Raw genomic sequence first — 12,749 nt, forward strand, 5'->3', positions numbered from 1 at the left:
TATATACATATATATATATATACACACACACACATGTATATACATATATATATATACACACACATATACATACATATATATACACACACAAATACATATATGTGTATGTATATATATGTATGTATATGTGTGTGTGTATATATATACACATATACATATATATATATATATATAATATGATTCCATGAATTAAAAAAGCTTCTATGCATCAAGAAATTACCATAAGTAGAGTTGTTACAGAGGGAGAAATGTTTACAAATAATAGTTAGTGTAGTCTGAACTAAGTGTTTTGGTTTTCTGAGACAAGATCTCCTATAGCTACGGCTGACCTTGAACTCATCCTCCAGCACCTGCTTCGATTACTACTATATCTGGCTCTAATGCTATTAATATATAGACATAATTATATGTGATATATAAATATAATATTAATATAATATAGCTATAATGTAGACAGTTTCTGTGACCCTCCCAAAATACAGCTAGTCAATAAACATGTTAGAAGTTTTAAAGTTTGAAGAAATTGTCTAAGACATACAAATTAAAAAACAAAGATCTTAAGTTTCTTATCCCTTTTCAAAATGTTACCATTTGACCTGAATGCAGCAGAAAACATATTTTTATATGTACCTGGTATATGTGGGGGTATCAATTCAAGTAACTTTCTTAGGAGACAGTTTATCATTATGAAATTTAAAGCCTTAAAGAATATGTGGTTGGCTAGGTCTGTATCCTTTGGTTTCATATTGAAGAATTAACCAACTGCAGGACAAAAGTATTTTTTTGGAAAAATAATTAGTATTTAAAATGTGTGTGACAGTTTTTTTCTTAATATTAGTCCCCTAATGATATAGTTTAACAGATCTTTAAATGACATTTACATTGTATTGGATATTATAAGTAATTTAGAGATTGTTAAAATATATAGGAAAACAAAAATAGGTGATATGTAAATGCTATGGGACATATATAATGGAGCTGACTATCCACAGATATGAGGATTTGAAGGGGTCTTAGAAGCAATTCCATATGGCTAGGGGGGACTGACTAGTTCTATTTCTTTGGACCTCTAAAGTCTCCTGTAACTGGAGACTGGTAAAGGAACTGGGTAAATTATTGAATGGGTGTGTAATTGAGTATGATGAAGCTGTTAGAGATTAGGATGTAGATGGAGCTAGAGAGATGGTTCTTCAATTAAGAGCTGGCCGCTGGTCTTGCAGAAGACTCAGGTTCAATTCCCAGCACCCACACAATGTCTAATAACCTGTCTGTAACTCCAGCTCTTGGGAATCTAGTGCCATCTTCTGGTATCTTTGAGCACTGCATCTATGTGATTCACAGACATACATGCAGACAAAAATAGCCATAATATACTATATATACTATTATATATATATGTGTGTGTGTGTGTGTGTGAGTGTGTGTGTGTGTATGAATGTATGCATGTATGTATTTTTTAGAGCACTTTTAAAAAATGAACCAAAAAATGAAGCCATGGAAGCACGTTCAGGATACAGAGGGCATAATGCATATTTAGATGATAGATGGAGGCTAGAGCACAGATGTTCTTATTTGCTGTGCTTTCCTTTAGGTATTGGCCAGCCTTAGAAAGATTTCAAATGGCACAGAAGAGTGGCGTTTTAGATAAATCCTTCTTGTAACATTGTACCTGGTAGTGGTACATAGGGAAGAAACTGTGACAGTAGTCCAGAGAGATAATGAGGGCATGAAGGTATGGACAGGAGTGAGTAGAGCTTCAGGAAAGACGTTGTACAACCCAGGAATTTGATCTTTCCTATGTGAGTGTTACCCACTTCCCTATGGTAAATAACTCAGATGCATGTGTCCTCAGGAATCCTTAGATATCCGGGTGTCTTCATCGAAAGCGGAATAAGGAAAACTGGAATCCAGAGGTCCAGGACCTAAATGCTTGTGTGCCAGGCTACATGCCAGTCTCTGTGACTCTTACGTTTCATTTCTATTTGATGTTGTTCAACCATGTCCCTTCATTGTTTAACTGATCCAGCAGCTCCTTTAGGATGGTCTTTGGTAAACTTGGGGCTAGGATAATTGGAGGTATGAATAGAGAGTAGGAAAAATGATGGTTGAGAAGATGGGGAGCTGGGGGGAGATGGTGGTACCTAGAACTATAGTGGTTATAGAAGATGAACTGAGACAACCTGGTAACTGGAAAGAGTTAAATGTACTGTCTTTTGGGTTGGACTTGTATGGGGGGTATTCATAGGGAATTAAGACTTTTTTTTTAATAGCATCTGGGCATTTTTCCTGGAATGACTAGCCACAAAGACTTCAGTTTTAGAAGGCTTTGTGAATCACATGTACCCACCAGACCTGGGGCTGAGATGAGTTTGAGCTAAAATGAGCTTGTGTGGGCATTGCTGGATCTGTGTGGTGGGCTGCCTTGTTGGGTGTGTTTTGATATATCTCATGGTGATCAAAATAGATCTCACGAATGTATGGTAGTACTGGCATAAAACTAGTGGGGTGTTTTCTGTGTCCTGTGAATGCAGTGAACGGACAGGGCTATAGGGACAGGAAGAGCTTAGGTGGCAAGTACATTGAATTGGGGTTTTATCAGAAATATTTCTTCCTCAGTCTCTTCCTCAGTGAAATGGGGTTAACTAACTTGCCCCTGCCTGTGTTGGGATGTATTGATTCTCTGTAGCACCATTCTGCTTGCTTTGCAGTTTTGCTCTTTGCTTCAGGAACCATTTGGAACATGGATAGAGAGTTGGTACTGAGATATGTTGGCATCTGTTCTCATCTCATCTTTTGTGTTTGTACTTCTAGGTGTCTTCTGTTTGCAGCTCAAGGAATGCTTTAGTTTTCCATCTGGCAGTGTAAAAACATATGCTATCAAAAATTTGGAGGTGTCTGGAGCCATCCAATGAAGGAGACAAGGACAGTGAAGGCAAGGCTAGGGATCCTTGGGCTAATAGGTTAAAATGTTATTTTTATAATGTTTGATCGAAGAAGAATGATTAGAGTTGTGACCTTAGCCTGACTAAGCAGAGGTTCAATTTCAGAAATCTTTCTAGTGGCTGAAGGAGGCCGTGGGTTTCCTAGAAATGGAAGGAGTTGAATTTTGAGGTGTTTTTTTGTTGTTGTTGTTTGGTTGTTGTTGTTGTTAATGTATTCCCTGTATTTGACTCAAAGGTTGCTCCCCCCCTCCCCAAAATAATTTCTCTATCCTGGTGATAGGTATAGACAGGCAAGGTGAGAATGACTGGAATATTAGAAAGTTTTGGTCCTGTGAAACTAACTGTTGGCGAGCTCATGTAGAATGAGGACTAGATGAGCTAGCTGTCTCTGAATGATGGAGTGGATTGATACTGGAGGCTTAATCCTGAACATCTGCTGTACAGAAGGACAGAACTAGTCAAGCACCCATGTGCTTGACCCTACTAGGCTGCCAACACAGAAAAGGAAGACTTCATTCATTCTGAGGCTCTCTGTTGCATTTTTACTTTCTGTTTGGCATGTTGCTAGTGTCTGGGTATTTCAGAAGCTGAGGAAGGCTGCTGGCATGACTCTCTGGGGGTATTCCAGATGAACTGGAGACCTTTGCAAGGTGGTTGGGGCCTGGTATCCTCTCTGTACTGTAGCTTCAAAGTATAAGCTTTGGTGGGCCTGATGCTGGGTTTGTGCAGTCTCCAAATTGGTCCTTTGCCTAAGGTGAGTAACCTTCCTGCTGTGTCTGGGGTAAAGAACACCAACTTCGTTTAGTTCTTTCTTGAACTGCTCCTGAGGGTCAGACAAGGGTCTGGGGAGGAACTAATATTTGTAGAATCAAAATTTCAAGTACACAATCCTTATTCAAAACGAGTAGAGTTAAATGTAATTCAGAAATCAGCTTGTTTTGGGTGTTTTTAAAAAGGCAACGCAATGGATATTTTCCACATAATCCCAGTGCAGTCTGGGGCAGCACCTCAGTAATGAAATATGTCTGATTTCTGTGGGAAATACATGGAAATTCCCCATAAACAGAGTAAATAAAGAGAGATTTACCTCCATTCAAATCATGCATTAGACAAGCACACAGTTTCTGTTTTAGAGCCCTTTGAATTTGGGGTTTACCAACAGAGGATTGTGGACCCGAAATTATCATTGAGGTTGCACTTTAATCAAATTGACTCAAGAGAAAAAGCATGGGGTGGCTGCTGGTAGGTGACTCTTTCTGTGGACGGGTTCCCTGATGGGGTAAGAGGGAACATGGAGTCCCACTGGTGTTCTTAAGACACTGTCTTTTCCATAATCCCTTCTTTTCCTCTTAGCAGGGAAGCTAGCTGCCAAGCAAATGTCTTCCATATAGTACAGACTATTCTCAGTGTAGACTGCAAGTGAATGGAAGAACAAAATGCCAGAGCACACATTTTTGGCAGAGCCGACAAGCCCATAATGCAAATTATCAGAGTTTTCCAGGACAGCTATTGATGATGAATGTTTTAAAGCACAGAATGGAATCAGTGTGTATAAAGGAATCCTACAAACACAAGCTTTAGGCGTTGGTTAAGCCTCAGTCCCATGGAATGCCTTTGGTCCTCAGAGTAGTTTAGTCTAAGAGCAAACACATAGCATGTGAGATGACTAGGAATGGCTGACCTCATTCCATCTGGAACTGTTGTTCAGCATGCAGATGTGGTGAGGGGAGGTCTCAGGATTGCAGGTCAGGGTGCTTTAACCATGCGAGGCCTAGATTCGCATGGTTAGCAAATTTTGTAAAGGCTGTTTTGGCCTTGATGGCAGTTGAAGACCAATGCATAAGCCAAACAACTGCACTGTCTCCAGAGCCTAGAGTCCATGCCTGGGTCACACCCAAGTTCAGGGAGTTGATTCACCTATTAGAATGACAAGGTTATTTGGCTTCCATTATTCCTGTCATGATAACAGGACTTTAGAAAAATCACCTGGTTAGATGTATAGAAACAAACAAAATCTAAGAGTCGAGGTGGCAGTTTGTTAGAGTTGTAGGAAAATTCAGAATGTCCAATTACAACCAATTTTCAGATAAAAAGCAATGTTGTAATAGAAATATGTTTCATGCAACACTTTCAGCCTACTTACACAAAATATTATTCATTGTTTCTCTGGAATTGCAATTTAACTTGGTGTCTTGCATTTTCACGTGCTAAATTTGGCAGCTCTTGGTATTGATAAGCCCACTTACCCCCATGGGAGGCAAACCAGATGGAATTCGTGTGCATGTTCTATGTGCAGAATCTATTTTTACCTGCCCTGGGTTAAAACTTCAAAGACTGGCTACTTATGGCATATTGAAGTTGAAGTACTGAAAATTCTGTTCTCTCTCTATATATATTGAGGTTGAAATACTGAAAATTCTACTCTATCTCTCTTTTTTACACACACACAAATACAAATGTACTTTGGGAAACTATTTGTTTGCTTTGTAACTATACACATTTTAACCAACACACAAAACATAAATTTTACCTTTCTAATTCTTTTTACATTCTTTGCTTTAAAGTTTTTTTTTTTTTAATAAATAATAGCACCAAGTCACTGTGTTAAGTGTTTTGCTTTCTAACCATTCTTAATTTTTCCATTGCAGATCTTCCTCCTGGCCTGTCCCCCATGTCCGGGAGCTACCGTCATCTTCAAGTAAGAGAAAATTGTGTTTTACTCCATGGCCTTTCCTTTTCAGGCAGTTCTTTCCATTTGATGACAAAGGATGGTGCGGTATCAAGCCTGTGGCCTATACTGCTTGGTCCCCTGGTCTTTCATGAGGCATAAACATCTGTTAGGATCCACTGAACTGTCGTATACATGTTGTATGTGGGTTATAGCTGTTGTTGAACTCTAGGAAATCCTACTGAACCTATCTTTGCGATTACACAGCCAAAGCAGGGTGGCTTGGCAGCTTGTCATTGTCTTGCTCAAATTCCTTTGAGAGCTGCTGGAGGCCACATTACTTAATCCAAAGCCCTCTGCTATCTATCTCTTCACTGAGGATGTGCTATTGAAGGCCTTTGTTCCTGTGTCTTTATGCCATTCAAGTGCAAAATGAAGCGACAGGGATTCTGGGAATTGAACAGGGCCTTATACCTGCTGCACAGTGTTCTACTAGTGAGTCATATCCATAGCCCTATAAATAAATATCAGTGAGCATTAAATCCATTAAAGGATACTCAAGCAAACCATGTTTCTCTGAAGGCAGGATGACTTAAATTAAATTAGTAAGAGTCCCAGAACCCTCATTTTAGCCATGAGTTGTGATCATCTCCCTCATCAGACCTTTTATTAGAGTTGCTAATTCGAAGGTAAATGGGCTGAATTAATTTTCTCTCCCCCTACCTCCACCCCCATGTTGGAGCTATTTGTGAATAATGCAATGGCCAGAGGGAGGGAAATGGCAGATGCTTGGATAGTTGAGAGTAGAGTAAATGGCTTTCTGATTTACTTAAGTCATTAGAGTGTGAGGTAGGGGGAAAACGACCCCATTTGCTCCTGCAAACAGCTGCGCAGAATAGCCACTTAGTCTCTTGCCCTAGGTGAGTACTTTTCTTCCGGGTGACTTTTTATGTTTTATGTGGACAGCTCCCACAGAAAAGGGCAATTTAACCTCACTTCCCTCCTTTGCCTTTTCAAAATGAGCTCAATTATTCAGTGTGATGTTTTTAAAGCAACATGCATTGATTTTATTTCATTAGGAGGAAAGCAACAATTCTCATCAGAAAATAAACACCATTTCCATCCTACTTTGGAGAGATAATTTTGGTTATTGTCTTTCTTTCCTTTTCTTCCTTCCTTCCTTCCTTCCTTCCTTCCTTCCTTCCTTTCTTCTGTTTCATAAGCAGAAATCATATTGTTTCCTCACATTTTTACTATTTATTTTTCCAACTTAATTTACTTATTTTATACTCATACAGAAATATGTAAATATGATTACTAGATTTCTTCATAGTGGTCCTTTGCATTTTCATTTTTTTGACTTAGCTCCTAGTTTATACCAGTCCTCCATATATGCATCTTTCTCCATGTGCATGGGTAAGCTCATGTGGCTTGTAGAAGTTTTTGTAAATTGTTTGCTTTAGTTCTTTAGTACAGCCTGCTTTTTCATTTAACAATATTTCATAGAATTCTATCCAAATCTACTGGCATGTCCTTATATAAGAAGGGCTGCAAAATATTTCTTAACTATACAACTTATCTTGGCATTTCCATATTAATGACAATTTAGTTTCTGAGATAACCATTACTGTGTACTAACCTTGTATATTGTTGCTTTCAATTTTTATGTGTGTATGTGACTATCTTGCATAATTTTTCCTTTTTTATACAAATATTATTCTTATATAACTTCTGCATTTCCAGTTCTATCTAAAGTTGCATTACCAGAGATGGATAACCAGTTGTACTAGAACAGCATATTACATACTCCCTGCTTTTTCCTGTAAACCGAACATCCATCATTGTCAGCTATTTAATGTTTTATGTACTAGTCTTGAGTTATTGATTCTCTCTTCTCTTTCGTTGGGTTGTGTGCCATGATTATATTCACTTGATTGCATTAGTTTAAACTTCATTTATTACATTCTTGTCATTTTTTCCTACTTATGCATTTTAAAGCTTCCTTTTACTCAATATTCCATTCGAGTTCTACTAAGATTCTAATTAGGCTCACGTTACATTGGCTTGAACTTTTTAATTATGTAGTTCTTTTTAGCCAAGAAATTTTATTTCTTTGCATGTTCACATCTGATTTTGTGTTAATTAGATCTATTCTTTTCTTCTTATCTCTTCTATGCTATTTTATATACAATTCTCAAGAATTAATAGCTTTTTCCTGTTGAAACTTGAATACCTTCTTCATCTCCACTGCTAAGTGCTACTTGCTGCCAAGGAAAATGATTATTGATTTTTTTTTTTTTTACAAATATTTAGCTTATGTTCAGCTGTTACACAGATTCTCTTATTTCTGGTAAATTTCATTTTTCTTTTATCTTTTCAATACTTATATTTTTGATGCATTTTGTAGGAACTCAGGTAAAGAAAAATAGTGTTGATGGCCTTCTCTGACTAAAGATTTTCATATCTGAATATTTTCTTTGTTCTTTTTATATTTGCTGTTGCACTTGTTTATTTGGTTTTGAATTTTCCTTGTTTTATTTCCATATTTACTTATGAGTTTGGTTGCTGTATTTTATTGACATCTGGTGTTTGAAATTTTGGTTTTCCTCTAAGTGGTTTTCTTCCTGAAGCACATTATAAGTTCTATGCTATTGAGCTAGCTCTCACTGATTTTTCCAATACAGTGAATTTTCTTGATAGAATTTCTGGTTTTGAAATACTTTCATATTACAGAATAAGCCTACTGATTGCAGTATGTTATTATTTTGATTCAGAGCTGAATTTGTTTATCTGTATTTTATTTAGAATGTTTTAAGTATTCATAAATGAGATTGAAGAGTAATGTGGCTTTTTTTCATTAGATTTGAAGATTAAATATAAGATGGGTAACATATAGTATACAAAAACATTGCTTCTTTTTTTTTTTTCTGCTCTGTAATATTTCAGTTACACTTAGAAATTGTGTCCTTTGAAGGTTTGATGAAATACTTGGAAAGCTCATCCGGACTTCATATCTTTTTTCATCATGGTAGACCCATAATTACATTTTCAGTGTCTTTTATGGGAATCAATCTGTTCAAATCTTTTTGATTTAACTGTAGTCATTTGTGTTGGTTAGGGAACTATCGGCCTGTTTTTTATCTTCATATTTGTTGTCATACGTTTTGGTATGCAATACTCAGGATCATTTGAAGAATGTCTCTTCATGTCATTACACTTTGTTAGTTGAACTTAATCTTGTATGTTTTCTGTTGGCTTGGCTGTATTTAGATTTGCTCAGCAAGTACATTATCAATATTTTTATTACTGAGTAGAATAAAGTCTTGGATGTATTCATCCTTCCTAGCTTCCTTCTAAGTGTTAAGACCATGACTCTGTTATTCCACAGTTCAAACATCTCAGTGTACACCATGCTCACTGACAAGCACTGACTCCCTCTTTCTTATTTCTCCACCGGTGCTTTGCTATACCAGGCGTTTGTAAGTGTGCTAGCTTCCCAGCTAAACAGAGCGTGGCATGTTCTTTGCAGAGACATGCCCGGTCACTGCTTGGAAAGGGTTACGATGTGTACAGCAAGCTGCAGAGCTCCACGCTGGGCTGGGGGCTGACAGTTCTTTTGGTGGTGGAGAGGAGACAGGATTCTCTACAGGGGTTTCATGGTCTGTTTCACAGGGGAGAATGAAAGCTTGCCAGTGTGCCAGCTGGGTCGTGACCATTTCATTTATGTGCACCTCTGCTGACATGTGACTTGCTAAGTGCTGCTGCTGGAGCCTGCTGCTAGAAAGGCTGCCTCAGCAGAAACCCTGGGTCTGAGATGTCGAGCTAGAATTGGCAGGGTTTCTACTTGGCTCACCAGACAGCAATCTTGCGCATGGTGGTCTTACAAACTCTAATCTCACCAACTTCTGGAATTCCATCCTGGTGGCTTTCTGCTTCTGAAAGCCCCATGTCTCCATGTTTCTAGACACCGTTCTCTATGGATGCTCATCTAGTGACCCCAGCATTTGTTTTATTGTGTTTATACATGCAAGGCTTTATCTCTTTGAATCTGAGACATGTTTCTTTGCTGATTTAGAGTGGCTTTTTCCTTAAGAGCAGTCTACCAATACTTTCTATGGCCACCCTATAGAATACTTTTTCTCATACAGGTTTGACTAAACTCAATATATTCTGCCCTATGTGTGGAGATTCCATGTCCCCAGATCCAACCAACTACAGACTGAAAGGTTTGTTTTGTTTTAAATTGTATCTGTTTTAACAGGAGACCTTTTTTGGGTTATTATTCCTTAAACATTGATAGTCCACAGAAGAAATTATACAAATGTATATAGTACTATACACATGTTTACAGTGTTTACATTGTATAAAGTGTAACCTCTCTAACCTAGAGAGGATGTAAGCATTGTGTTTATTTGCAGGTCATATACAAGTATCACACCATCTTATATAAGGGACTTGAGAATACACTGAGATTGGTATGTGCAAGGGTTCCTGGAAGATAACTTGTATCTGACTGTATATCCTAGAGACTACTTAATTACTGTTGTACTACCAACTTTAAGTACGCATCTGTCTCAGTCACTATTAGAGACTCAGAATATGACTCATCCTGTCATATTGTGGGAACCAGCTGGCCTGTTTTTCCTTTTGAAATATGGTCCCATTATGTATCTGACTGCCCTCCAACTTACTGAGATCCACCTGCTGCTGCCTCCAAGCATGGGGATTAAAGGTGTGCACTACCTTGCCAAACCCACAGTCTTAATGAATAAGATTTCCCTTTGATAAAGAAAAGGAGAGGACAGGACACCATGTTGGAATAGCCAAGGAGAGTCCCTCGGCTTTATTAAGCATCCACTGCAGCTTTTTCTCAACCCTTTCTTTGTTTTGTTTTCCTTCTTTATTACAACAGATTTCAGATATATGCATGTTACATTTATTCTCATCTGTTCTTTATACACTTGTATAATTTCTTCTGTGGACTACCAACTCATGTTACTAGTTTTATTTAAGGGTATTTCTCATTTTACTTGAATAAATTATATGTTTATAAAGTCTAGAAGTTTTTTTATCTTTGCAGTAAATACTTCTTTTGCCTTTATTTGCATTTTGTTGCTAATTTTTAAAAAGGACTTATTGTAGCCATAACTTTTTTGCAACCTACTTTATTTTTCTTTTTGATTTTTTTTTGAGACAGGGTTTCTCTGTGTAGCCCTGGCTGTCCTGGAACTCACTCTGTAGACCAGGCTGGCCTCGAACTCAGAAATCTGCCTGCCTCTGCCTCCCAAGTGCTGGGATTAAAGGCATGCGCCACCACTACCTGGCTGCAACCTACTTTTAATAAAGCTTTAACCTTTCCTTCAGCCCACCACCCAGCAGAGGTAGTGGAAGAGAAAAGTTAGTAGGATATGGGGAAGTGGACCTGTTCAGCAATAAGTTCTTTAGGAGTGAGCTTGATCTTCCTGGGCAGCAGTGCAGTCCCGTAGCAAACACCAACTATGACTCAGCAGCTGCAGTACTAGGTAAGCAGACAAAAGGCATAAACCGGTCACTGCTGTCCAGTCCTCTAGGCACGCAGACACCAAGCATCTGAAGAAACCTCCAGGCTTACCAGCTGGCTGAAGGCAAGGCCTCAGAAGCAGCAAGCTGCCACAGGAACCTCACAAGCAGTTCTTGAGCGAGTTTCTCTCAATGGTAGCGTTACCCCAAGTTGAACTCAACAATGCTACCTGAGATGAACCAATATATGCGTGTCTTTAGTGAAGAATGCGTGTCTTTAGCGAAGAATAGCGAGGCAGAGCAAACCAAACCAAGGCTCAGTGCTTAGCTCCCACTGTCTGTGGGGTCATATTTATACTCCTTCATCGAGAGTCTTTTCACATGTTTGCTATTTCCAAACATCCTTTCACCTGCATTTGCTTCAGGAAAACAGTCTTTCATGTGTTTGCTTTTAGCAAGACATCTTTTCGCCTGTATGCCCCAGCAAAACATCATTTGGCATAACTAAGTTTCCAAAGAACTAGACGATTCCACTTCAACTTTTTGTGTGTGTGTGTGTATGTGTAGAGGTACCATAGAGGCCAGGTGATACAGGCAGTTGTGAGCCTCCTGACATGTGCTGGGACCTGACCTATAGTCTGAGACAAGAGCTGCAAGCTCTCTGAATCACTGAGCAATTGTTCTAGTTCAGTTTTTCAAGTTTAAGACAGGTCTTGATATGTATCTCAGATTAGTCTGTAAATCACTCTGCAGCCTAGGCTGGACTTGAACTGGAGATCATTCTGCTTCAGCCCCCACAGTGCTGGAATAACACGCATTTACCACCATGCCTTGCTTACATATTAATAATTTGTTTTGAGATCAGGCCACATTATGTAACTCTTGATTCTTGATGGCCTCAGGCTCACAGAGATCTGCTTGCCTCAACATCCTAGTTACTGGGATTAAAAACATGCACCACATACCCCATGCCTTTGAACTTCTTAATGAAGTTGTTGCTAAAGAACAATTTTGCTTTTTTTAATCATGTTGATTACTCCTTCTTTCAGACCATGAATATTTCATATGTATGTATGTATGTATGTATGTATGTATGTATGTATGTATTTGAGGCAGGGTCTCACCCCATAGCCCTTTAAGTATTTGAGACAAGGTCTCACCCCATAGCCCAGACTGGCTTACAATTGACTGTGTATCCCAGTACAGCCTGGAACTTTTGATTCTCCTGTTTTATTCTCCCAAATACATTGTCACAATCAGCTTTCTTCCTGTATTTTATGCCTGCAAAGACATTTTCCTCATTGTAAGATTAGCTGTACAATCCAATGTTATGCTTTTATTCACTTATTTCTTTCTTTATTATGCATTTGTTATGACAGACAATCTCATGTTAGTAGATGCTGGACTTTTCTTGATCTTCCTGACTATAACTTTCCAGTGCTAGGATTAGAGGGATATGCTATTACACCCAGCAATGGTTCCTCTTAAGGTCCTTTACCACAAACAACTCTTTAGTAAGTATCTTCTCCTATGTGTGAGGAATTAGTTCAGGGACTTGCTTATTCTGTTCATCTCTTAGGTTTTAAACCAGCTCCATAATCTTTTTAACCCTTTTCTTTTTATTATTTTATTTTATATGC

The 12,749-nt window shown here is 38.3% G+C and overlaps 1 protein-coding gene across 4 annotated transcripts in view; it reads left to right on the forward strand.

Moving 5' to 3' along the window:
- Positions 1-12,749, forward strand: part of Tmem164 (transmembrane protein 164) — a 150,239-nt gene that overhangs the window by 56,915 nt on the left and 80,575 nt on the right. For all 4 annotated transcript variants that reach the window (XM_031368821.1, XM_031368831.1, XM_031368826.1 and 1 more), the window contains one exon: positions 5,591-5,640. In XM_031368821.1, coding sequence (XP_031224681.1) covers positions 5,591-5,640 — 50 coding nt within the window. The remainder of the gene's footprint in view (positions 1-5,590; positions 5,641-12,749) is intronic.

This window comes from Mastomys coucha, chromosome X (assembly GCF_008632895.1).
Source record: "Mastomys coucha isolate ucsf_1 chromosome X, UCSF_Mcou_1, whole genome shotgun sequence".
Lineage (NCBI taxonomy): Eukaryota > Metazoa > Chordata > Mammalia > Rodentia > Muridae > Mastomys > Mastomys coucha.